The following is a 27973-nucleotide window of genomic DNA, read 5'->3' on the forward strand; positions in this document are numbered from 1 at the left end:
CAGGTAGGGGCCAGGGCTGAGGTCCTGAGGCCCCCTCCCCTCGTAATTTCCCAGAGAATATGGGGCGGGGCCGTGAATCAGCACTCGCTTGGACTGATGCAGCCTCAGTCCCCGCCAGGGGTCCCCAGTGGCCGCGGAATTAGAACCCTCCCCTTCTCCACAGCTCATGCGCTAAGACCACTGGGAGATGTAGTCCTGACTGCCCCTTTGTCCTTGATCTCTCCAACATATCACCCCCCTGCTGGATAAACTACAACTCCCAGGGGCCCACGTGGTGGGGGGGCTGACAGGGCGGAGATGCGAGGGGGGCGGTGGAGGGGTAGTCTGGAGAAGCTGGGGCGCAGGAAGCGGGGTGAAGGGAAGAACGGGGAGCACTGGCAGGAGGCAACGTGAAGGAGGGAGACGCCCAGAAAGCTGCGGCGAGCCGAGTTGGGGAGGGGAAGCCCGAGAAGCGGAAGGGCCGGGGCGGGGCCGGGCCGGGGCGGGGTGCGCGGGCGGGCGGGCGGGGCATGTTGCGTCACGCGGCGTGGGCGGGGCCGCAGGGGGTTGTCCGCCCGCTGCACGCACAGCAGCCGCAGCCGCCTCGCGCCCGGTCCCGCGGTCGCAGCTCTGTCCGCATCCTCCGCGCCGCCGCCGCCGCCGCCGCCACCTCAGCTGCTCGCTTCGTGGGTCGGTCCCTCCGGCACACGGGCTCCAGCCGCGCCGCAGCCGCCCTCCGAGCCCTTCAGGCCGCCCCGGTCTCCTCACCCGGCCCGACCTACAGCCCGCGAAGATGGTGGACCGCGAGCAACTGGTGCAGAAAGCCCGGCTGGCCGAGCAGGCGGAGCGCTACGACGACATGGCCGCGGCCATGAAGAACGTGAGTCTCTCCTCCCCTCCCCCCGCCTCGCCCCAGCCCCTTCGCAGACGCGGGCCTTCGCGTGGACGGCCCAGGGACTAGTCGCCGGTCGCGACTGCGGCGTTGGCCGCCCCTCCCCGCCCCCGGCGGGGAGCTGGGGAGGGCCCCGACAGCGAAAGGGACCCGGGCTGTGACGCGGACTCTCCCCGAGCTCCCCCAGGGCCGGCGGCGCTGCCTCGACCCTCCCCGGGCTCGGGCTGGGGCGGGATCATGCAGGGCTGGTCTCGGGAGTGGGGGCTCTGGCCCCGAGTCTCCGGGTCCGCTGGGGACCTGAGCGGGGGCCGTGAACATCCTTTGTGCCCCACTTCCCCTCCTCCCAGCCTGGGGGTGGGGGCGGGGGACCGCATGGATGCGGTTCCTCTTTCTCTCCCTGGTGTCTGGGCGGCGCCTTTCCCATTCACTTATCAGGTCTCCTGGTTTTCTAATACTTCCCCCCCCCCCCGCCCCCCAAATCTTCCCCACTGCCTCTCCTGATGGATCCTTTAGAACCTAACCAGGAAAAATGTAGGCTCTCCTGAAACCCTGGGCTCAATGGAGCAAAACCGAAACCTCCTTGCTGCTCTCACGTTTTTCTTAACAAAAGGCTCCTCTTTCTCCATACCCCAAAGCAAGTCTTCTTGCTTTTAGGTAAGGGGAATGTATGTCTTGCTGGCATTTTCATTGATTGTTCTCAACATGTCCTCTCCATTTTTTCCTGATGGCTTTTTGTATTAAAGAGGGTAGGTATTGTCTTTGAAATAAAGGTTATACATTTAGCTGACTGGTACAATTTGTGACACATGCTGTTTCTTTGAATATCGGCACACATCTGTTGAAATTCCTATAAGTTGAAAAAATATTCTTTCTGATCTGATATTGCAAACAAAGCAGTGGTGGGAGGCAGTATCAAGTCATTCTAGAAGATTCTGCATTTGTCATATTGCAGAGAGCCTAGACTGGGTGGAGGCTGGGAGGAGTTATTTTAAAGGAGAAAAAGTCTTTTTAATAATTTGTTTTAGATAAATGTGAGGCTTTTTAAAATAAAAACTAGTGCATCCTCATGCTGATGAAAAGAGAATGCTGATCGCCAGTTGTCGCATTTTGTCTGGGATGCAGATTCCTGCCTGTATTGCACCATTTTGTCAGTAACAGTACATTTATTTAATGGGCTATCGGAGTTTGATATTAGAGGAGGGGGCAAATACTGAGTATTATTAAATCAAACATATAAATTATCTAATGAATGATTTAGGTCTCTCACTACCTTAACATTTAACTTCTGCATTATGTAACAAAGATTTTGAAAATGCATCTCCAGTGTGAAGTGGATTCAGGAGTGTATCTTCTTGCATGTTAAATCTTTATAATGAAGCAATGTAGGTATCACAGATTAATTATTGAATAACTTTGCTATTTCATAAAAAATGCATAACAATGCTGATGGCTTTATTTAAGCCAGCTACCTTAACAAAAAAGGTTTTTATTTAGGAAGAGCCTTGATTTTGAAATTGGGAGTATTGCTGTATTAATGTATTGCCACAGATTTAAAATTTAAAACATTTTAAAGCTCAAATGATAAGTTGTACTTTTAAGAGATAGCAGTATTATAAATATGTTTAGTTCATGCTATTTAGACGCTTCTAATTTTTCCATGTTTCTAGTTTCACAGGAAAGTGAGTGACCTCGCACCTATATCCATAGCAACCCAGTGATGTCACACACAATGACACAGAGGCTGCAATGCACCTAAGGGCTGGTAGGGAGTATGCAAATGGCATTTGTCCAAGGTAATGCAGAAATTAGCAGATAAGCAGGTGGAATTGAGCGTTTCACCGTATCCACCAGATAAGAGTTGGTCCAAAAAATAAGAATTTCATTTACCTTTAGGCATGAAAATCCGTGACCTCTAGATAATGCCTATTCATTTTCCAGTTTCTAGTTTACTCACAAAAGTATATTTGTATTTTAAAACATGTGTCTCTGTTAAAATTGGACAATAATGGAATAAAAATAGAAATTCTAAACAATATGTTTTCTGATCATAGTGCTGGGTAGGCTGCTGTATACTTGGGTTTATTGCAGATTTTTTAACTTGGCAGGTCATAATAAAAACCTTTAAAAATTATGATTTCCTACTGGGTCATTTTCAGTAATGTTAACGAGTGAAGATTCGTTTACATTGAGACTTGGAAAAGTTTTTTTTTCACATATTTATGCTTCTGCTTCTTGTCAGAGTATGGAGGAAAGAACAGTGTAAAATAAAGGAGATCTTTTTTCAAACCTGTTCACTGTGACTGAGGAGGTATGCTTATCTCTGACCCTCATTTTCCTCATCTGTAAAATAGGTCAATATCTACTTGAAATACTTGTGAGGATTAAGTAAGGGATGTAGTAGGTGCTCAAAAATAGTAACTATTTAGAAAACTTTGTTTCTTGCCTTGTTTATAAAAGTCATCTCATCTTTGGAGAATTGGGAAAATACGGGAAGATACAAAGAAATTACTGGGTCCTGTCACCCAAGGAGCACTCTTCTAAGGCTGAAGTCATTCTGATGACAGGGGGATTAAATTTGCACTTAATGAAATTATTCTAGTAATAATACTGTTGGTACCTGTGCAGAGTGGTAGTTGTGTGTGGGTGACCGAGGATGGGAACAGTTTGCAGTGTTTTGAAGAAGAAAAGGGGAAGTTTACTGGCGTTTTGTTTTAAGCTAATTTTTTAATATTTTTTTTAGTAATCTCTTTTTTTTTTTTTTAGTTTTTTTTTTTAGTTTTTTAAATTTATTTATGATAGTCACATAGAGAGAGAGAGGCAGAGACATAGGCAGAGGGAGAAGAAGGCTCCATGCACTGGGAGCCCGACGTGGGATTCGATCCTGGGTCTCCAGGATCACGCCCTGGGTCAAAGGCAGGCGCCAAACCGCTGCACCACCCAGGGATCCCTTTAGTAATCTCTATATCCAGTTTGGGGCTTGAACTAACGACCTGGAGACCAAGAGTCACATGTTCTTCCAGCTGAACCAGTTACGCACCTCAGAAGTTTAGTTTTTTAAGAGAAACCTGTAGTCTGCCATTTAAGGGAACACCTAGATGTTTCTTGTTAGACAGTTCTGTCTTGTCCTTTGGATTCTAATAGCCTCTCCAGAAGTTAATATTCTAAATAGGCTACTGGTACTTGCCTCAGGAGGGAGAAAAGATCTCTGGGCTACTCATCTTGTTGAAGTGACTGGATTGGGGGACACTGGTTGGAAAAGGCTACCTTAATTATATAGAAGAGTCTTATTGGAATCCATATGGTCTACAATTCTTAATATCTTAAATACTCTGTTTTTCATCCTAGCCCTTCCAGGAGGCTAGATCAATAGCCATTATCGCTAATGGAGTAGTGACACCTCTGCAGACTTCAGAGGTGGAATTCTGCCAGCCATTATTCTAAGTCATGTGGTTTCAATTGTTCTGTTCTTTGGGGTGGAAAGAATACAGATAACAGTTGGCTTTTTATGTAGTAGTCTTTGCAATAACTGCAATGACAATTGCTTTTTATAATTAAAAAACACTGTCTTTTGAATCATATCAAGGTAAAAAAGGAAAAAAGGTACTGCTAAATGTGTATCATTGTTACAGAGCTTTGGGTTAACAGCAGACCACGGGGAGAATTTCATTCCCTAGCACCTGCGGGAAGCCTTATTAAGCCAAATTCTAAATTATTAAAAAGCAGAGAAAATGATTTTGTTTTTATCAAGGTAAAAGTCACATAGTATCAAACTAATCGTTTTCAAGTGTACAATTCAGTAAAATTTAGCACGTTCACAATGTTGTGCAACCATTATCTCTAGTTAAAAAAAATGAGAAAATGATATTTCTAAAAAGGGACAATGGTTTGGCTGTAGCTGGCTGGATTTCAAGACTACTGATTCAGGAATGTGTCAATAGTGAAGTAATCACAGCTCACAGCCAATGGTAATTGGCATCCTTTTGTCTTTGTTTTCTGACATCTGAACCTTTTCAGCATAAATTGAAAAAAGACTTATTTTAGCTAGGTTTATATTTCCCTTTAAGAAGTTACAGAGCTTAATAACCGTATGATGTTCCCCCAAATAAATAAGAATTTATCTGAAATCAGAACAAACTATTAACTATTGGAGATTATGGAAATTTTGCTGGGTTATTACTATGACTCATTTTCCATCCCAATGCTGACTTCGTTATAAATGCTTTCCCTGCTGTGGCAGCGGTTCCCTAATGAACACTGTACAGCATGGAGAGGGTGAGCTGTTCAAGAACGGGATGCTAAACTGATGGGAATACTCTGTGTATGATGTTATATATACAACATTGGGGGCTTCTGAGGCTTCCAAGAGCTTCTTACTACCATTATCACCAGCCTTAACTCTTCTTACCTGGCGCAAGGCATCTGGTTATTACTGTATTGCTCTCCGATTCCATGGGATGTGGAAGAAAAGCACAGAGCATTTTATAGGTTTACTAGTCAAAGGGGAAAACACACATAAACCAGTGTTTTGTCTTTTAATTAAACTGCCTAGCATGGGGCTTGAACTCATGACCCCAAGATCAAGAGTTGCATGTCCTATTGAATGAGCCAGGCACCCCTCTTTTGTCCTTATTTTCTAAGTTCTGTTTTTTTTAGCATTTGAGCATATATTTACGACTGTAATCATGGGAGGCTCAGCTTGTCTTTGTAGGTTGTAAAGGCTACCAGTATCAGCTACCTTTCCTTTCATAATCATTTTCCTGTTGTCTTCCTCAAATTCCTTTTTAGGTATCAAATATGATTTTGGTTCATTACCACCATATCATCACACAGAGATCCTTGAATTTTGATTTTACTCATTTAAACCAGTTCCATGAAAAGTGATCAATAGACGTTCCCAAAAGAGAGCTTTAATTTTAAGATAAATGGTTAAAGAATCGGTTTGATTCCATGATTTTACAGCAACAATAAAAATAAGTCTTAAGGACTTTGCATGGCTTTTTTTTTTTTTCTTCCTTTCTAAACTAGTGAAGTTTAAGCTAAATTGTTAGCAGCATTTCACCTATAAAGTTGTGTCCTATAGAGGGAGATTTTTCTTTACCTGAGTTGAATACTGTGCTGCATAGCTGGGTTGCAAGTAGGTAAAAGGGAATGAGAGTGTTCTCACATATGTAGATCGTTTAACATGAGATTTAGAAAGTAAATTTCCAGATAAACTCCTCGGTCTCATCCTCTTAATCTTTGGAGCAAGATCTTACTTTTGGGGGGAGATAGCCAAACTGAATAGGACCCAGGTGTAAGGTCAGCTTTTTCCTCTTAATTCTGTTACTAGGACAGGGGCGTCAGAGCTGGGAATAGGACAGTGACAGCAGTGGGCAGCTGCACAAGTAATGACAGCTCAAGAGGAATCCCTTAGCCTCCCTCCCCCACAGCCGAATGTGCAGAGCAGCTGCAGTGGCAGAGAGAAGGAAGGGTAAGAGGGTAACAAGAGGAGGGCTTTTAAAAATGCAGGTTTGTTTTGAGGAGATAGATCATTTAAATTTCTTGAGTTTTTTTTTTTTTTTTTTCTCCTTTCTTTTAAAGATTTTATTTATTCATGAGAGAGGCAGAGAGGTAGAGACACAGGCAGAGGGAGGAGCAGGCTCCATACAGGGAGCCTGACCGGGTCTCCAGGATCACATCCTGAGCCGAAGGTGGCGCTAAACCGCTGAGCCACCCGGGCTGCCCTTAAATTTCTTGAGCTTTTTTTTTTCTTTTTTTTTTTTTTTCCTTTTTTTCTTGAGCTTTTTGAAAGGAATTATTAACACAACACTTGAGCCTATCATATTAAAAAACCTGGATCTGGGAAGTGGTTTCTGGTGCCAGTACTTTAAGGATGTGGAAATAAGCTTAAAACTTTTTTTTTTTTTTTTTTTGGACTGAATTAAGTGAGTAGGTCTCTGCCCTGGTGGCCCCACATGGATATAGTAGCCAATAGCCATGCAGATAATCCCAATCCCATACTCCTGCCAGCACAGTTTTATGTGAGGGCCTGCCTGATATGAGTAGACTGGTGGATAGATGCTATTTTCAAATGATACTCCATTCTTCACATGTGACCTATATCGAGTCTTTTAAACTACATCTCTAATAGAGGCACTAACTTTTTTATATTAAGTTGAATATGACCCAATCTAGAAGTGCAAGGAGAGAATAAGAGGCTTAACAACCATCTTGAGGCAAGAAAAAGCTAGTGGGAGTGCAGAAAAAATAGTTTTTATTTTATTTTTTTTTTAAAGATTTTATTTATTCATGGGAGACACAGAGAGAGAGAGAGAGAGAGAGGAACAGACCAAGGCAGAGGGAGAAGCAGGCTCCATGCAGGGAGCCCGGCATGGGACTCGATCCTGGGTCTCCAGGATCACACCCTGGGCCAAAGGCGGTGCTAAACCGCTGAGCCACCTGGGCTGCCCAAAATATTGTTTTTTAAAAAAAATTTTTAAATTTCTCTCTACACTCAATGTGAGGCTTGAACTTAAAATGTCGAGATCAAGAGTCATGCTCTACTGACTGAGCCAGCCAGGCACTCTTATTTTTCTTTTTCCTTTTTTTTTTTAGAATATTCTAGAATATTTTGAATTTTGGGATGCTGTTATTTTCTAAGGGAGTCTGGTCATTGGAAGGCTGTCATCAATGGGACTGATTACTGATAAACATGTCTGGCCTTTTGGATGCTTGGAGATTTGGGAAAAAATGACAGGTATCACCATAATTATTCCCCATGCAGGTATATTTCCCTCGTGTCTTTTTCTGTAGTGTTTAGGCTTGCTTTTGTACCTTGCCTTCTCCCTTGACATTTTTTCAAGGATCCTTTTTTTTCCTGTTATTATGTTCAATGGCTTAACAGTTCTATGGGTGTTTCATAATTTAATTTTTTCATAATTGTATTTAGCGTTTGTGTTCTTTCCGAATTTATAAGTAATGTTATAAGTATCTTTATGGCTAAAGCTTCCAACATATATTTTTTTAAGATTTTACTTATTTGACAGCACAAACGGGGAGCTGCAGGCAGGGGAGAGGGAGAGGTAGGCTCCCTGCTGAGCAAGGAGCCTGATGTGGGATTCCTTACCTGATGAGGGATTCCTTACCTGATGAAGGCTGATGTTTAACCCACTGAGCCACCCAGGTACCCTCCAACATAGTTTATATATTAGGACAGAGACCCAAAAGTGGAATTTTTTTTTTTTTAAGATTTTATTTATTCACGAAAGACACAGAGGAAGTGACATAGGCAGAGGGAGAAGCAGGCTTCATGCAGGGAGCCCGATGTGGGACTCTATCCTGGATCCCAGGATCACACCCTGAGCCAAAGGCAGACGCTCAACCGCTGAGACACTCAGGCATCCCCAGAAGTGGAATTTTTGAAAGGAAGAGCTAAGCATAATTTTTAAGGTTCTTGAAATCACAGTGGGTACTGAGTTTTCTTAAAAGTAGTGGAAAATGTAATCAAGTAGGTATAACACGCTTCTAAATTCAAGGATAACCTATTCCACTTTACTACATGAAGAAAAATGAAGTCAAGCAGGTAAGAACTTCACTGCTAGCAGCGAATCTCCCTTTTGTTGCTTTCTTGTGGTTGGAATGATTGCCTTTAAAAAGAAAGCACTGAGGGCCTGGCTTGCTCAATACTTAGAACGTGGGGGAATCTCTTATCAGATCATGAGTTCAAGCCCCATGTTGGGTGTAGATTACTTAAAACTAATATGAAAAATTTCAAACATTTCTAGAGACGAACAGTAGGATATGTCTTCATACAACCAGCTTCACCATTTGTCAGCATAACAGTCAATCTTGTGTCTGTGTTCCTACCAGATTTACCATCTTAGAGGAAGATGGCTTCTTAACGACCTAAAACTACCCTGTATTGGCCATAAATGCTTAGGTTATCAGCAAGATCTCTCCACATTCAAATTTGGCAATCTCAAATGTAGTTTCTTGCTTAAAGCATTTAATTCACATGGCAGATGATTTTCATTTTTTCCTTGATTTTTAAGAGAGGCACTTCGCTTCAGTTGAAATGCAAGTGCTGCCTACCATCAGCTTTTTCTCGTGAGGGGAATGAAAGCCTGGATGGGTCATGAGGGGGCAGAGGATGCATGATGTGTTGTCTGTGGGTTAAGAGTTCTATCATTACAGGACTGGGATTCCTCTTTTACTGCCTTTATTTTGTTTTTGGAAAGATTCTTCAGTTATTTCTGGCTTTTATCACTAATCTGATAGAAGAGCTAAAACCCAGTTTATTGGTTGAGGACGATGTGAATAAACAACTTTGCTTTTGTTTGGCTCTGTTGCTTGCGAAGCATTTTTTAAAAAATCATTTGTTTTAAGGGCTGTATGTTGCTGGGTATTTGGGTGGATGGGTGGGTAAGTAGGTAGTAAGCATATCTTAGCTGTCTGGGCCCAAACAGCCTAGCTTTGAATCCATGCTCACAGGTATAGAGCTGCCCAATTTAATGATGTTAACAGTAATTTAGGTGGGTATGCTATCATTTTACTTCTTTTTTGCCATTTGAAGGTTCTGCAGGAAAACTTGATTAATTTTTCCTTAAGATTTTTACTCATGAGAGACACAGAGGCAGAAACATAGAGGGAGAAGCAGGCTCCATGCCAGAAGCCCGATGCGGGACTCAGTCCCAGAACTCCGGGATCACCCCCTGAGCCAAAGGCAGACGCTCAACTGCTCAGCCACCCAGGTGTTCCATAAAACTTAATTTTGGAAGGGGATTCATTTACTAAGGAAAGGAAAACAATATGGTAAGTTTCCAACGGCTATAACAACAGTAATAGAGTAACAGGACATCAAAGTCACACTGGACTTCAGGATATTTGGTACAGAAGCAATGCTGGGTCTCGGTGAGGCTGGAAGGAGGAGAGCATGGAGGAAGGAATGTCATGGCAGAGGGAATAACTTGTGTAGTTCCAGAGTGTGCAGGAGGAGAATGTACTGCAGTGGTGTGTATTTGAGGAAATAGCAAATGAGTCCACAGAGGTGAGTTGGGGCCAGTTCACAAAGGGCTTCGTGAAGTCTTGAGTTTTTAAACTATGGAGAGTCATGGAAAGATTGTAAGCAGAAGAGGATCATAATCTGATTTTTGGCCTGAAAATATTTGGAAATTGAAAAGGAGCGTGAAGGGCAGCCCCTCCCTGCATGGAGTCTGCTTCTCCCTCTGCCTGTGTCTGCCTCTCATGAGTAAATAAAAATCTTAAAGAAAAGAAGGACCGTGAAGTGGAGGGAGGGAGACAAATTAGAGTGTTATGGGGTGGAGCCTGAAGGGATGAGAACCTGGACATGAGGATGGATGGTGAGAGCAGGTTTGGGGGCATTGGATGGCTGGAGACAAGAGGAGGGAGGAAGAATGACCGACGTGGTGAATTCCATTGTGGTTGTGCTGAGTTTGGGGAGCCATGTAAGTAGAGGTAGCTACAGGTTAACATGTGCACGGCACTTAGAATAGCACCATACACAGGACAAACACTGTATTACATATTCTCTCCATCAAATAAACATTTTTGTAGGACCAACTAGTGACTGAGCTTTGGTCTGAGAGCTGGGGAATCCGTGGCCCACTTCGTGGCCCCTATGGAATGGACATTCTAGTGGCGGACACTTGTTTATCCGTGATGGCTAAAACCAGGCATAGTAAGGTCACCTAGGGAAAGTAGAGAGTTTGAGTCAGAATGAGGTGGCTGAGCCTATTGGTAGTGAGGAAGGCAAGAAACCAGGAGGGAATGCTAACAAAGGGAAGAGCTGGTCTGGAAAGAGGGAGTGGTTGGCAGTGTTGGATTCCTTTAGGAATAGAGATTTAAGTTGAAGATGTAAGGGAATGTTGATTGGGGATGGGTAAGGGGAATGACAGTTGATGGCTTTATCAAGTAGGTGCAGGGGTGGTAAGGCAAGTTGAATGAAAGCTCAGGAAGTGCTGAGAAGTATAGACTTATTTTCAGGAGCTTGATTTTGCAGGAAATGAGAAAGATAAGATTAAAAGCCACTTATTTTTTTCTTTTTCTTAAAGATTTTATTTATTTGAGAGAGTACTAGCAGGGGAAAGTGCAGAAAAAGGAGAAGCAGACAACCTACTGAGGCACTCACTCGCCTCCACTTACTCATTTTCATCCTGATCTTGGGTGATGTGCTAATGGGAAAAAGCAGGAGGGGAGGAGGCAAGATCTAGGGGAGAGATTGACTGCTGGGCATATAGTGAAGGGGAAGAAACACTGCGTTTGCAAACAGGGAGGAGGCAATGATAGTACCAGTTGTTTACTAAGAAGAGGCACCTCTTTCCTTGTGGTCACTCTCCATGAAGAGGTGGCAGGAAGCAGGTATTGCGAAGCAGTAGGTGCAAAGGGCCCCTGCTGAGGTTAGGAAAACCTTAATGTGCAGGGACTTGTCTTAGTTTGGTGTCTGTCTCTGTCTCCTTCCCTGTCTCCTCTCCCCTCAGTAGGAAAGTTCATATTCATACACGAATAATTGAATTCGTGAATCTTAGAAGAAAGGAATAAAGCCTAAAGGGAAGGAAAGAAGGGATGGAGGTCAGGAGCATGGGCTAGTAGGTAAGAGTGAGGACTGGTATTATTGGATGGAGGTTGTGTAAGAGTTTTATTTTATTATTTATTTTTTAAGATTTATTTATTTATTCACAAGAGGCAGAGACATAGGCAGAGGGAGAAGCAGGCTCCCTGCAGGGAGCCTGATGTGAGACTGGATCCAGGGACCCCAGGATCACAACCCGAGCCAAAGGCAGACGTTCAACCACTGAGCCACCCAGGTGCCCCTAACAGTTTGATTTTAAAGGTGAGTGATTTTGAACAAGGAGGTCAGGGTGTGGTTTGGGGGTTAAGTTGTCAAATTTGGTGAGATAGCTACACTGTTGTTTATAATTAATTCAGGGGAATAGCCTTGGACAATGCAAGTGGAACCAGAGAGCTAGACACAGATCTGGACATAGGTGAGTAATCCCAACAAAGATGAACAGGACATTGATTCCAGGAAAGTTGTAGAAGCAAAGAAAAGACCTAAAAGGAAATTGTTACGAAGGGGAGTCAGTATGGATTTGTATAAGAAGCTGTTTAGGGATACCTGGGTGACTCAGTGGTTGAGTGTCTGTCTGCCTTTGGCTCAGATCATGATTCTGGAGTCCTGGGATCAAGTCCTGCCTGTATCATGCTCCCCATGACAGGCCTGCTTCTCCATCTGCCTATGTTTCTGCCTCTCATGAATAAATAAAAATCTTTGGCGGGGTGCGGGGGGACAAACTAAAGTGGCCACGGAAGTTTTCTAGCAGCAAGCTCTCTCCTATTCACAAGCACTTTTCAGGCCTCTGCTTGCCTCAGGCTTGCTACTGGACCACTGGCTAAGGCAAGTCACATGACCAAGTGCAGAGTGTAGGGGTGGAGAGCTAAGATTCCATTTCTTCATGGGAGGAGCTACAAAGTCATACTGCAAACGAAAAAGATCTATACAGGGTTGGGAGGAATTAGTAGAGCCACTTTTGCAAACAATCGGCTTGATACATTGAGGATAGATTCGGGTCACCTAAACACTTAGAAGTGACTGTTTGGTACGATGGTGATTCATTGGTGTACGCAATGTGTGCCTGTCCCTAAGGACTTCAGTCTTTGTGGGGAAAGGAGGGGTATATAGTTAACAGTATGAGGCACTAGAAGTAAGTGGTATAAAGGATGCAAGGTAAAAATTAATACACAGAGTAAGCTGTGATTAGTGTTGCCTGAGAAATTTTCAGAAGGCTTCTGGAAGGAAGTGTATGTAGTATTTGAATTAGGACTTGAAAGATTTACAGAGAATTTTTCTTTATGGGTTCTGGAAGTGTGCTGAGGTGGTTGGACAAGCATGAGAGTGCAGAAGTATACAGTATGAGGAAGAGTAACATGACCTAAAAAAAAAAAAAAAAGAGTAACATGACCTGAGTATTGATAACTTGCTATAGGATACAGGGTTTTTCTTTCCTTTTTTTTTTTTTTTTTAAAGATGTATTTATTTATTCATGAGAGACAGGCAGAAACACAGGCAGAGGGAGAAGCAGGCTTCGTGCAGGGAGCCTGATGCAGGACTCGATCCCAGGACTCTGGGATCATGACCTGAGCCACTGAGCCACCCAGGCGTTCCAGTACAGCATTTTTCTACCTTGGTACCATTGATATTTGGGCCATATTATTCTTCACTCTTGTAGGGGGCCTCTCTGTGCATATTAGAGTGTTCAGGAGCATCCCTGGCCTTTGCTCAGTAATCTCTGTAGAGCTGTTTTTAAGAAACTGCTGCAGTGTACCATAGTTCATACAGCACTTGTGTACACATCAGCTAGTTTAATTTTCTGCTGGGAGAGTCTCCCCTCCCTCACCAAAACATATCTATGATTAAAGCAGCCATGATAAATATTAGCTCTTTGTTTGCCTGCATTCAGGAGGTAGCCTGGCTGAAGTTTGAGTCTTGTATTCTCAGCAGGCTTACGGGTAGTGACAGAGGAGCCTGTTTGTGGGAAGAGGATGGTGAGGGGAGTTATATCCAGATCATATAAACAGTAAGTAGACAAGACGAAGAGTTAGGAGGATTGTCTTCATCTGTTTTGAGGAATTGATTGTGGCCCCAAGAGATAAAATTCATAAGGCTAGCACATGACAGTTGTAGGGAGTTTTACCATGAAATTAATTTCTGAAGATGGACTTAGGTCCAGTTCTCACAGAAGATGTGCAGGTCGGTGGGGGGCAGGGGGAACCTTTGCTCAGGGTCTGCAAGAGGGGAGGAGCTCTGGTTTGATATCTGTGTGGATTGTCTGTGTTTAGGGAAGTAATACGTAATCTTATATAATCTCAGTATGTTTCTATCCTTCGTGTTTCCCTCCTATAGCGGCACAATTTGATGCTTTATAATGAGAAATACCTGTGATAGGGAATGTAAATTTCTTAGCCCTCTTCACGTTTGTTTAAGTATACCTGAGCAATAAAACTACACAATACTCTTGTTCTCATCTTGGGAGAGGGGATGAGAAATATTAACATACATTAGACTACATAGGAGTTGATTTGAAATAACAAAATTAATATTAGAGGTTTATGCTCTGTGACAGTGACTTGTCTTTGTATAAGCCCACGTATTATGAAGGATGAACTATTTGGAATTGGGAACTCCTCAGGCACACATGAGTTAATGTTTAATTGCTAGTGTGTGAAAGTGCAATGTAGACTATGGTACAGTGCAACAGTTTTATTTTTACAACTTTATTGAGATATAATCCACATACCAGTTCACCCATTACAAGTGTACGGTTCAGGGTTTTTTTTAGCATTTCAGGGTTGTGTTAGCTAGCATCAGTGTCTGAATCCTAGAGTAAATACTGTCACTCTCCGAAAAAGAAACCCTGTACCCATGGGGAGTCACTGTCTACTCCCCTGCCCTCTCTCAAAACCCCCCAGCCCTAAGCAACCACCAGTCTATTTTGTGTTTCTGTAGATTCGCCTGTTTGGGACATTTCCTGTCACTGGAATCCTGTAGTGTGTGGTCTCCTTGTGACAGGGCTTCTTTAGTTTGGCATCGTGTTTTCACTGCCCTCCGTGTTGTAGCCTGTGTCCTTATTCCATTCCTTTTTATGCCCGAGTAATACTCCATTGTTTGAATAATGCATTTAATTTAGTCTGCTCACCAGTTGACCTTTAGATTGTTTTCAGTCTTGGGTGTTTTGACTAATGCTGCTAAGAACATTTGTGTATAAGTTTTTGTGTGGATGATGTTTTCATTTCTCTCATATATACTCACCTAAGAGTGGAATTGCGGAGTCATGTGGTAACTTGCCATTTTGAGGAATATTGTCCTGCCATTCCTCTTTTTTTTTTTTTTCCCCAGATTTGTATTTATTAGAGAACAAGTGGGAGGGAAAGGGAAACACAGACTCCTACACAGTGAACTCAAACCCAGGACCTTAAGATCATGACCTGAGCCAAAGGCAAATGCTTAACTGACCAAGCCACCTAGGTGCCCCTGTGCTTCCATTCTTAACCTGGAGAAGTAAGGATTCCATGCAATACTGGATCTTTAAGGGGTAGGGCTATGTTGGAGGATATTTATTTATTTATTTATTAGGGGATTTTATTTATTTATGAGAAACAGAGAGAGAGGGAGGGAGGGGCAGAGACATAGGCAGAGGGAGAAACGGGCTCCATGCAGGGAGCCCGACATGGGACTCGATCTCAGGTCTCCAGGATCATGCCCTGGGCTGAAGGCAGTGTTTTTTTTGTTTTTTGTTTTTTGTTTTTTTTTAATTTTTTTTTTTATTTATTTACTTATGATAGTCACAGAGAGAGAGAGAGAGGCAGAGACACAGGCAGAGGGAGAAGCAGGCTCCATGCACCGGGAGCCCGATGTGGGATTCGATCCCGGGTCTCCAGGATCGCGCCCTGGGCCAAAGGCAGGCGCCAAACCGCTGCGCCACCCAGGGATCCCTGAAGGCAGTGTTAAACCGCTGAGCCACCCGAGCTGCCCTATTGATTTATTTATTTTAAAAGATTTTATTTATTTAGAAAGTGTGCACCTGTGTATATAATGCATGCAAGCTGCATGATGCATGCAGCTATAATGCATGAGGGAGGAGGAGAATCCCAGGCAGACATTGTACTGAGCACGGAGCTGAACATGGGGCTCGATCCTGTGACCAGGATCATGACCAGAGCCAAAATAAAAAATTGGATGCCTAACCGACTGAGCCTCCCAGGTGGACCAGGGGATAGTTTATTAAACACCTCCTCTTGAGGTGCTAGGGTGGCTCAGTCAGTTAAGTGTCTACCTTCAGCTCAGGTCATGATCCCCAGGTCCTGGGTTCGAGCCGCAAGTCAGACTCCTGGCTCAGGGGAGTCTGCTTCTCCCTCTGCCCCTCCCCCCTGCTCATACTTTCTCTTTCAAATGAATAAATAAAATCTTAAAACCCCCCAAAACAAGAATCACTATTTAAAAATGCTGGAAGTATTCCATTTAATTCAAAACAAAAGTGCCCGTGATCAACATTAGTAACATTGCCCATGTGTGTGCAGTAAGATGTGATTATAGGTATAGAGAGTATTACTACAGGAAAAAAACTGATACTTGATAGCCATAAGATTATGGAAATAAACTGGGGAAATATATGAATTAATAATTGGCTTAATGAGACAGGGCTGAAATTTATAGTATATTCTGTATATTGGCCGTGACCTGTATAAAGATCCAGTGAAAGATTTTTATACAACTAAAGTGGGGGAAAAAGGTATTCTTGGGGTGGAGTAGTGCACACAAATCAACAGATAACGGGTTTGAGTTAATTATTTACACCAGTAAACTTGTTTATATAAAATTACTGCCTTTGGGTGCTTTTTTTTGTGAAAATTTAGTTCTCAGCATTGGTTTGGTTTTAAAAATCTTAAAAAACAAAACAAAACAAAACACCCACCAAACCTTTAATGTAGATAAAATTAACAGGGTGAATTATGGAGTAGGTTTGTTTGAATAAGTACTGTAACAGGTCAGAATCAATGTTCTCAATCTCCACTGCTCCCCAGCCACTCTGTTTTCAGAGAGTGGCCTCTCTAGAAATATACCTAGAATACACAAACACTTTTTATTTTTTTAAGATTTTATTCATTTAGTCAAGAGAGACACAGGGAGAAGCAGGCTCCCTGCAGGGAGCCCCATGCGGGACTTGATCCCAGGACCCCAGGATCATGACCTGAGCCAAAGGCAGACACTCAACCACTGAGCCACCCAGGTGTCCTCACAAATACTTTTTGAATGGCTAAGAATTCCACAGTATGGATGTGTCATAGTCTAACTAGTTTCTTACTGAAGATCATTTTGGTGTTTCCAGACTTTAGCTGTTAGCAATAATGCAGTGAATTAGTTTCTAGAAAGAGTTGCAAGAGGAGCACCTGGCTGGCTCAATAGAGTAGCATGTGACTTTTGATCTTTGGGTTAGGAGTTCAAGTCCCATGTTGGGTGTAGAGCTTACTTTTAAAAAACGGGGGTGGGGGTAGGAATTGCAGAGTCAAAAGGTTGCTGAATATGTGTAATTTTGTTAGTCCTTTGCAGATTGTCCTCTATAAATGTTGTACCGATTTATAGTTGCCCACCATGGATGGATGAGTGAGTGCTGCTCTTCATAGAGTCATCTGACTTTAGGTATTGCCAGTCTGGAGAAAAATGAACATTCATAATAGATGAGATTGGGTGCTCTACCTGTGTTTCCCTTTTCTTTCAACTGTCCATTTCTTGTACTTCTTTTTTCTATTACTAGTTGGTCCAAAATTCTTTATAGGAGGTCTATGTATTAAGAGAAATTAGCCCTTTCTCTTTGATGTGTTGGTGATACTCATATCATCAGAGACTTGGGATGGGAGAAGGAACACAGGTTTTGAAGCTAGAGGGCTCAAGTTTGTGTCTTATCTCAGCAATGTGTTTGTGGTGTGATTTTTTTGTTGTTGTTGTTGTTGGGGGGGGGGCAGTCCTTTTCATTTGTCTACATCACATCTGTAAGTGTGATGTCTGCCTTGAAGAGAAGTAATGAAACAAACACAGGACTTTGTGACTGTCTGAAAAGCCCCAGTGCCCCGGCAGCTCCTCTGTCATCTGTGACATCTTGAGCTTGGCCCTGGTGAATATGAAGTTACAGGACTCCCAGGATGCTCCTGTTCCTTAAATTTTTCCCTTCTGTAGAGTTATCCATGGTGGTTGCTCCTGGGTTATAAAAACAAAAACAAAAACTCTAATTGGGATGCCTGGGTGGCCCAGAGGTTGAGTATCTGTCTATGGCTCAGGGCATGATCCCCAGTCTGGGATTGAGTTCCACGTTGGGCTCCCTATGGGGAGCCTACTTCTCCCTCTGCCTCTGCCTCTGTCTCTCTGTGTCTCATGAGTAAACAGTCTTTTTTTTTTTTTTTTTTTTTTAATAAAAAACCCAGCTATGGTTATTTTCTAAATAAAATTTCCTCTAAACTTTACAGACAGAGTGCTATCCTAAGAATAAAGTGAGTAAGTTTGTGCTTCCTCCTCAGGGAGCAGCACCTTGAGGATGTCTCACTAAGTTTTCTGTTTTCACAGAGTGCTGGCATATGAAACATGCTAGATGCTCGACAGATGCCTGATGAATTACCTGATGAGTGGCTTTTCAGTATATTTCCTTGTTATCAGACCTTATGGGACATGTTCTATCAAGTTTTCTAGAATGAATGTATTGAGGGTCCTCAAGACTTACCCCCAGGGTGGATGATGTTGCTAGGACTCAGCATATAGTTGTATTCAGGGCTGTGTATTACAGCAAAAGGATGCAGAACTAAATCAGCAAAGGAAAAAGGTGCTTGGGCAAAGATCCGAGTAAACCAGGTGCAAGGTTTCAAGAGTCCTCTCCCAGGGGCTCCTATGTAGGCTGCATATGTGAAATGGTGTCTGCCAGGGAGTTTCATAAGAAATTTAGTGCCCCGAGAGTTTTATTGGGACGGGTCACATAGGTACTTTTGCCTAGCACATAGCAAAATTCAAGACTCCTAGAAGGAAAACAGGTGTTTACCATAAACCACATTGTTTGCACAAACAGTTTAGGGGCAGGGAGCCTTTCTTATCTGGAAGTGGTGGGAACCGTTCCAAAATTCAAGTTTTCAGATGCCGGCCAAGGGTCAAGTTTGCAAGTAGATCTTGCTAAAGTTAGCATTCTCAAGTCTGTTGTATTAACTCCTCTGCACAGGGTATAATGCAAGTGTAAGGCATTTTACCCTGATAGAAAAGTCATAGCTTCAGGGTATTTTGTAAAGTTTTTGTAGTTATTTAGTAGACCAGTCATCTCTAGAATATGTGATTAGTTACATATTCAGGCAGAACAGTATCATTTATTTCTAGCAGTTTATTCCTCTGCTTGTATAGTATATAGACTATCCATTACATGAACACTGATATCCATCCTGTACCTTGTCATCTTATTTTTTCTGTTTGGTATAGGGTGTTCATATATAGCAGTTACTGTGTTTCTCTCTTTGATGTTCTTTTGGCCTTTCTAATGACTAGTACTCCAAACCTAGGGGCATAAGAAAAATGCAAGATGAGGGCCAAATGTTATACCTAGTGTCCGCTAGTCCCCTCCTCCTCTTTTTTTTTGGGGGGGGGGTGGGGAGACAGAAAGCATATGAGAGTGTGAGCAGGGAGAGGAAGGAGCAGGCTCCCTGCTGAGCAGAGAGCCCAATATAGGCCTCTATCCCAGACCCTGGGGATCATGACTTGAGCTGAAGGCAGACACTTAACCAACTAAGCCACCCAGGAGCCTCCTTTCACCTTTTCCTTGAGATTATTTTTTTAGAGCAGTTTTAGGATCACAGTGAAATTGAGTGAAAAGCAGAGTTCTCATATACCCCTCGCCCACAGCCCCTCTCCCCGCCCCAAACATCATCTGAGTGTTTTTTTTTTTTTTTTTTTTAAAGATTTTTTTTAGGGATCCCTGGGTGGCGCAGCGGTTTAGCGCCTGCCTTTGGCCCAGGACGGGATCCTGGAGACCCGGGATTGAATCCCACGTCGGGCTCCCGGTGCATGGAGCCTGCTTCTCCCTCTGCCTATGTCTCTGCCTCTCTCTCTCTCTCTGTGTGACTATCATAAATAAATAAAAAGATTAAAAAAATTTTCTTTAAATTTATTTACTCATGAAAGAGAGGGAGAGAGAGGGGCAGAGACACAGGCAGAGGGAGAAGCAGGCTCCACGCAGGGAGCCCAATGCGGGACTCGATCCCGGGACTCCAGGATCACGCCCTGGGCCAAAGGCAGGTGCTAAACCGCTGAGCCAACCAGGGATTCTCCCCCAGAGTGGTTTGTTTTAATCAGTAGACTGAGACCTACAGTGACACATCATTATCAAAGTCCATGGTATATATTAGTGTTCACTTGTGGTGGTATACATTCTGTGGATTTTGATAAGTGTTCAACGACCTGTATCCACCATTAGAGTACTATATGGAATAGTTTCACCACCCTAAAAATCCTTTTTTCTGGCTATTTATCGTTTCAGTTTTAGTTTTTGGATGTGAACTCAGTTCATTGTGGAGACTTCAGCATTCTTAAATCAGTGTGTCTTATATTCACCACTCTAAATCTTATTTTGTAACTTCTCCATAAGATTCTGCAAGATTGAAATAGTTGTGTTTTGTTTTTTTTTTTTAACTTATTTATTCATGAGAGACACATAGAGAGAGGCAAACACACAGGCGGAGGGAGAAGCAGGCTCCACACAGGGAGCCCAATGCGGGACTCAATCCCGGGACTGCAGGACCATGCCCCAGGCCGAAGGCAGGCACCAAACCACTGAGCCACCCAGGGATCCCCTGAAATAGGGTTTAAAGTAGGCCTGATGCAAGTTTTTTCTTATTTAAGAAGATAAAATGTTTTGAACTTGCATTCATTACAGTTTAAGGTTCTTGATAGATAAGTTGTTAAGGATCTTGTAAAAGACTGCGTGCTCTAAGTGTTGAGGTCAGAAAGTTCTCTAAATAGCTTTCCAAGATTCTCAAGGGTTGCTAATCTTTGGTTGAAAGTCTTTGCATCAACTCTTAGGGGAGAACAGTTGATGCTAATTAATATCTGATTCCTTAGCAGCTGGGATTTGGAGAATTCCAGTTCTTAAGCTATCCTTAAGCTATCTGAGAATAACAGATTTTGGGGATCTTTTTATTAATCTGTTTATCTTTAACTCACTAAAAGAAATTTGAACTTGGGAGGGGCCTGGGTGGCTCAGTTAAGCGTCTGCTTTCAGGTCCAGTCGTGATCCCAGGGTCCTGGGATGGAGCCCCATGTCTGTCTCCCTGCTCAGGGGGCAGGGGGGTCTGCTGTACCCCTCCAGCCCTCCCCCCCCCCCCCCCGCTGTCCTCTTTCTGTCTCTCAAATAATCTTATTTATTCACTTATTTATTTATTTATTTTTATTTATTTATTTATTTTTTTTAAAGATGAGAGACCTAAGCAGAGGAAGAAGCAGGCTTCCTGTGGGACTCATCCCAGGACCCCAGGACCCCAGGACCATGACCTTTTAGCCCAAGGCAGATGTTCAACCACTGAGCCACCCAGGCATCCCTAAATAAAATCTGTAAAATAAAAAAGTTAGGCAGCCCCTGTGGCTTGGCGGTTTGGCACCGCCTTTCATCCCAAGGCGTGATCCTGGAGACCCAGGATCGAGTCCTCGGGCTCCTCGAATGGAGCCTGCCTCTCCCTCTGCCTGTGTCTCTGCCTTTCTCTCTCTCTCTCTCTCTCTCTGGGTCTCAATAAATAAATAAAATCTTTAAAAAACAAATTGAACTTGGGTTAGTATCCTAGTTGTTGAGAAGAGAGAAACCTTAATTTTGTTTTTAAGAGGAACATGTGATGTGCCAGAGGATACAGACTTTCTACATTATACACCAGCCGTGACAGTATATTTTGGGGACGATATTTACAAGTGTTGCATTCTTAGAAACAATTCAGTGACTCTTTGGAAAAATAATTACCTCCCTTTCCATATGATATATATCTCTCCTCTTCCCACATTGAATTCTCATTCTATCTTGGTTAAACCTTTTTTTGGACGCTGAGCATAATTTTTTTCCTTTTAAAAAGTTATCTTTGACTTTTAAAAGTAGTATGGTTGGGATCTCTTTTAATGTAAAAATCACATATTCATTCTTACAGAAGTCCTTTTGATAGAAATTTTTTGATATTCTGACTTAAGGTTTTTAGAGAAACCTTACTATTCTTTAAGCAGACCTTAAGAGCTAAAGGTTTTTCCCTCTTAGTTTTTCAGTGGCGAAGAACACCTGGGTATGTTCCAAATGTGTTTGAGTTTACTGTATCTAAAGGGGATATTATCACTTCATAATCTCCATGTTTCTGAGGCTTTACATAAGCACACATTGCTGCCTTTGGGCTCTGCAGCCTTACTTCATTTGAGCAAGAGGAGACCCAACAGTATAGGGTACTGGTGAGGTCATTTGAGCTTTAAATAGTTGCTGGCTCTGGAAATGAGGACAGCATGATTTAGGGGAAAGGCCAGAACTTGATCACAGTGGCCTTAGGCACTCTGGCTTCTCTTTGCATTGGAGACAGTGATCAGGTTGCACTGGAGGAGGCCAGCCTTTGGTATTCAGGGAGTATAGGCTGGAGTCCTATGGTATGCATGCCTGAAGTTTACAAAGGCCTCAGCTTGTTTGAAAGCCAGTCTTGGGAGTATTTTCAGGCTATATGATACTAAAATTTGTGGAAAGGAAGTGATGTAAGGTAGCTAAGGAAATTTCAGCTCCGAGAACAAGATGAAATGGAGACGTGATACTTGATACGAGGATATAAGTTAACAGATGGTTATATAAGAAATTTAGAGGCATCTTATGCTGAGAATTAAAATGGAAAATTATTCAAGGTATGCTCAAAAGTAATTGCTCACATCTTTCTGTCACTTTATTGGGTCAAGAGCACGCTATCATTTATTTGATACGCTCTTGTAATAACTTGATGAAAGAGGCAGAAATATCAGTTGGCCCAGAGAGATGAAATGCTTGCCCCCAAGGTCACTTAGTAAATGGTGGGACTGGGAAAAGTGCAGTCTTTTAGGTTAGCTGAGTACACATCAGAAATCAGCAGGAGTAAGTAACTGTGTGGTGTACAGGTTGAGTGTAGTGTCTCCAAAGCCTAGAATATGTAAAGAATTGGATATGGGGAGGGGGAAAAAAACAATTGGATGTGAGATGATAGAAGCTGTCTTATTCCAAAGAAGTGTTTCCACAGCAGAATGGGGATGGGGGCGGGGGTCATAGAACAGAAAGTACCTCTGTCCTGGTTTCCTTCTGCTCTAAAGTCTAGTAGTACAGAAACCCTGTCTTCCTACTCTACCATCTGTTTTATAAGTAGGCCATGTCTGGTAGTGTTCTCTAGCATTATAATGGGACAATAAAAAATGCATAGTAAAAGGGTAACATAAGAAAAGCTGCTAACCAGTTTAAGAAATATTTGAGTAGGGACACCTGGGTGGCTCAGTATCTGCCAGTTGATTATCTGCCTTTGGCTCAGGTCATGATCCTGGGGTCCTGGGATCGAGTCCCACATCAGGCTCCTGCGTGGAACCTGCCTCTCCCTCTGCAAGAATGACTTGCTTGCAGTAAACTAATGAGTAAGATTTGGTTTGTGTTAGGATTTAATTATCTCCTGAGAGATACTATTTAAGTTACACAACCAATTACAATTAAGCCTAAACCTCCCCACCTCCAGGTTTATGAAAGTGTCATATGTACTAAATGTGAATGATTCACACATCGAAAAAAATCTCTTGGTATCCCACCCCCTTGTTTTGGTTATCATTTTAGATTATGTCCCCCCCCCCCCCCCCCCAGATCATTGAAGATCTGAGTGACTGGCCAGTTTTAATAGGGTAGATGAAGAGATGGGGAAGATTTCATAGAGGACATGAATATTAACTATTAAGTTCGTTCTTGACACTTGTGTAAGTATCCCAGGCAGGGGGAGAAGAACAAAGGGCCGAAGTAGAAGTTTTTGTTGCAATTAACATGTTATGACTAGAGCCACAGGTAGGAGAGGACAAGGCAAGAGAAGTATCTAGTCCTTCTGAAATAGTTAATGATCTGAGATTCTTGGTGTTGTGGCTTAGCCACTGACTTAGTATACACTGCTTAGATACAATAACAGACCAATAAAAATGTGCTCTCTCAATAGGAACAAAAAATAAGCAAGCGTTCTATCCTCCTTGTAGAAGTCTTTATTTATTTTTTTATTATAAGCAGTTGTTTGGTAGTCATAAAAATAGAGATCATTGGTGTGGTGTTGCTTTAGTTTGCTCAGGGTGATTACTTGCTGGGATGATGAAGATCGAAACTTAGAAATGCCCATATTGAAAGAAGCATTAATTCCTGTTGGCCACTTCAGTTTAGAAGTATGTTGCTCTTCTCTACATCATTTTGTATCGCTGATGGTGTTCAGCCTGCAACAAATCTGTTTTCCAGTTGCTGACATGCCTCAGTGTTAGAACTGAGTCCAGACATGGCCCCAGTTTTGATTTCCGTTCCTGAGGTTTGTAATTCATATAGTCTTAACACAAGGCAGAAAAGCTGCCTCATTTCTCAGAAGGCAACTTGAGTTTGACTTCAGAATATTCTCACTGAAAAGGGATGGAACTGATTAGACCGGACAAGGTTAGAAGGAAAGTGTTGAGGTATATAACAGCCATTTATGCTTAAAATGTCCAGGATTTGTATTTATGTAACGTTACAGGAGAGAACTGTTGCCCTTTTGTAATTTATATCAAAGTTTGTTTTTGACATCTAAGAGCTTGACCTGATTGATAGACCTTTGATGGAACAGATGTAAAAAATGTGTTTCCTTTTCTAGGGAGGAAGTGGGGACTTCAGGCATCACTGATCCAGCTGCAGTATTTTCCTTCTTTGTCATTTGCTGTGTCCCTCCCCTCCCGTGCACCCACACAGCCTCCCTGCTCTTTCTGTCCATCACGTTAGTCACCTGGTGCATCTGTTAGTGTTGTAGTGGCATAAAGATGTGATCAACCCAAGCGACATCATCCAGACCATAACGACTCTTCATTCTCTTCTTATAGGTGACAGAGCTAAATGAGCCACTGTCCAATGAAGAGAGAAACCTCCTGTCTGTGGCCTACAAGAATGTCGTTGGGGCACGTCGTTCTTCCTGGAGGGTCATTAGTAGCATTGAGCAGAAGACATCTGCAGATGGCAATGAGAAGAAGATTGAGATGGTCCGTGCTTACCGTGAAAAAATCGAGAAGGAGCTGGAAGCCGTATGTCAGGATGTGCTGAGCCTGCTGGATAACTACCTGATCAAGAATTGCAGTGAGACCCAGTACGAGAGTAAAGTGTTTTATCTGAAGATGAAAGGGGACTATTACCGCTACCTGGCTGAAGTTGCCACTGGAGAGAAGCGGGCAACCGTCGTGGAGTCCTCTGAGAAGGCCTATAGTGAAGCTCATGAGATTAGCAAGGAGCACATGCAGCCTACTCACCCCATTAGATTAGGCCTGGCTCTTAACTACTCCGTTTTCTACTACGAGATCCAGAATGCCCCGGAGCAAGCCTGCCACTTGGCCAAGACCGCCTTCGATGACGCCATCGCTGAGCTCGACACTCTGAACGAGGACTCCTACAAGGACTCCACTCTCATCATGCAGCTCCTCCGTGACAACCTAACGCTCTGGACAAGCGATCAGCAAGATGACGACGGTGGCGAAGGCAACAATTAAGGCCCCCAGGTGGACTGGCAGCGCCCGCTGATGCTACTACTGCAGTCTTTATTTTTTCCCATGAGCTGGGGGTCGGGTGGGGGAGGGAAAGGGAGGGACGACCTTCCTAGGGAGAAGCCCACGACCTGTCCTGTCTTTGATCGCCTCTTTTGACATTTTTGCCAAAATACCACTAGTGGAAAGTCAGGCTAGCTGTGCTGGTATTGAAATAGCAGCCTCACACTGGCGTATGGACTGTTCTGTAGATGAATGCAGGTGGAGCGGTCTGTCTTTAACTTATTGCTAGAGAATAGGGTTTTAAGACGAAAAGAAAACTGAAACGAGATGGCCCTCATTCAGTAAGTTCTGTGGTTCCAGTAAGGATTTGTGTGTACAGACGCTCTTGTCTTATGTTTTGGGTACTTTCTATCTCATCTATTTTAGCTGTGCATTTTTTTTTCAGGGTGTACTCGACCAGCCATGGACTAATTGAAATCCCAAACTGACAGACTTGGAACATAAGGTGTGTTTATCCTTATGGTTTAGGCCTTGCCAGTTTCCTGAAGTCTTGGATTAGCTGACAGTATTAACACTAAATTGCAGTTTACAGTATTCTCCATTACAGCCATACGTAACATCAAGCCATTGATTGTGTCTTTTTCTTTGCTAGTTATTTTGGTTTTACATCCTTAGTCAGCCTTATCCAGGTTGGTTTTGCTGTTCGCTATCTCCTGGGCCAAAAGGCTTGCCTGAGGAGAATCAAAGCTACCCTAGGTTTTGGTTAATAGGTGCTTGGCAGGTGGCTGTGGGATTTTTGTCCTTCTTTCCTCTTAACTCTCAAATCCACCACAAAAATGATTAATCACTTTAATAGAAACGTTAAACACCACAAAAATAGAGAAAATTCAGGTCTGTATGTCATTTATTGTGTTGATATTTTCAGAGAACTCCTGGTTTTTAAGCTGCCACAGCTCCTTCCTCAGGGATCACGCTGCCATCACTCTTGACTTGAGTGTTCCCCACTGGACCTTCTGCTGGTGGCTCTTTATAGGGTGGAGATGCCATTGAGCTATAGAAGCTGGGCAGTCATCTTGAGGAAGTTTGTGCAGTGTGTGGAAATTCAGGTGCTAGAAGCTTACTGGTAGACAAATCCAAAAGGAAGAGCTCTTCTATTCATAAGCATTCTGTCCAGTTTCGGGAGCCTCATAAGCATGTCTGTTTTTCCTCCCTGAAAACACTCCTTCCCCAGGCAGTTGTTGTAGGAAGATGAACTAAAATCATTATCAGATAATAAATCACTCCTATTTGACCAAGAGTTTTTCTACACATTTTTTTTCTTCTTTTAATGAAAGCATTGAAACGGGAGAATCCTTTCTCTCTAGTGCAGTTGACGCATGCTCTGGAATCCAAGGAAACTACATTGTTGTTTCCACAAATTTGTTCTCAGTTAGCCTTAGGTCCTTCATTCTTGTTTCGGAAAAAATCTGTCTGAAAACATGACCTGTTGAGTGTGTGTTCAGCCTTTTTTACAAGATCAGAAACAGTGTAAACTCCCGAGATCTGGGTTAAGACGCCAGATTTGTTTTGTCTGTTCCTTTGGGTTATTTAGTCAAGGAGGTATGAGTAATAATTGAGGAAACACTGACAGTTGCTTTTGCTGTTTACCAAAATTGAACTTAAGTTGGGAAATGAATACGTTTGACAGGATCCAGGTGACAGTGAAGAATAGAACGATGATGCCCTGTAGCATGGCACAGTTTACCCAGCGTGACTTTCCTTAGAAGGTTCCCTCCATACGCTAGAGCAAAAGTCCCAATTAACTGAACCCTAGCAGAACTAGAAGAGAGCTGTACAGCTTTTGTGCCATCACCGGGGCCTAAAGTAAATGCCATGGATGGGAAATGATTTGGGTGGGGGTGGGGGGGGTTAGGTGGGGCTTTCCTTAACTTATCTTCATGTCCAGTGAGCAGTGTTGTGTCCTTTCTTGTAGCCTTTGGAAATGATTTACTGGAATTACAAAACCTATATTTTCTTTTAAATTTCAGCTTTGGCTCTGGCTGCTTTTTAGAATAATGCAAGATAAAATTATACCTGAGGGCTAAAAATGAGGGAATGGGAAACTTGATATTTAAGCAGCTTGAATGGTTTCTTTTCTTTTCTTTATTTTTAAAGAAATGCACTTGCCTCTGATACTGTCTCTCCAGTGAAATGATTACTCCTCCATTATTCTATTGATACAATATTGTGCATGCTAGTGTTGTATTTCTATACAGTAGCTTGAAATTTATTAACTTATACTGTAGGTGTTATGTATTCCTATGACAAAAAATTAAGTCTTCAAATTTTTTAAAGTTTTTTTAATTTAATTTTTCCTTTTGGGGGTACAGTTTGCTCTACCAAATAGTGATCGTAACAAATTGATCTGTTTTGGATGTTGCTATAGTGACATGCAGTTATATATTTTGTTTTTAAGGGGGGGGGGAAGCAAAAGAAACACCAGTGTTAGCTTAATCTTAATGTCTGGTGTTTGTCATGGTGAAATTATAACTATTACAGTGTAGGAGAACAACGACTATGTTCTCTGAATGAGCCTTTGTGCTTTTTTGTCATGTTATGCAGTGAACTATTTTTAAGGTCTAATCAGTGATTATTTTTCCAACTCCGTGTTTCTCTAAGGAATTATTTCACACACGGACCATTCTTAGCAGTTTTCCTCAGTGATGGAATATCATGAATGTGAGTCATTATGTAGCTGTCGTACATTGAGCAAATAAACTTACAGATCTGATGTCAGTGCTACTTAGTTTTATTTAAATGACTTTAATTTCCCTTTGCTT

The 27973-nt window shown here is 42.7% G+C and overlaps 1 protein-coding gene and 1 long non-coding RNA gene across 2 annotated transcripts; both read left to right on the forward strand.

Annotated features, from left to right (window-relative positions):
• The first annotated feature begins 543 nt into the window (after positions 1 to 543).
• Positions 544 to 27924, forward strand: YWHAG (tyrosine 3-monooxygenase/tryptophan 5-monooxygenase activation protein gamma). The gene is made up of 2 exons (XM_072837402.1): positions 544 to 859; positions 24501 to 27924. Exons 1-2 carry the CDS (start codon positions 773 to 775, stop codon positions 25155 to 25157), a joined length of 744 nt encoding a protein of 247 aa, XP_072693503.1. The 5' UTR covers positions 544 to 772; the 3' UTR covers positions 25158 to 27924.
• Positions 2672 to 24493, forward strand: LOC140639046 (uncharacterized). The gene is made up of 3 exons (XR_012035919.1): positions 2672 to 11699; positions 11795 to 11853; positions 20860 to 24493. It is a non-coding gene; the product is annotated as an uncharacterized lncRNA (long non-coding RNA).
• Positions 27925 to 27973: the final 49 nt, after the last annotated feature.

Source organism: Canis lupus, chromosome 8, assembly GCF_048164855.1.
Source record: "Canis lupus baileyi chromosome 8, mCanLup2.hap1, whole genome shotgun sequence".
NCBI lineage: Eukaryota > Metazoa > Chordata > Mammalia > Carnivora > Canidae > Canis > Canis lupus.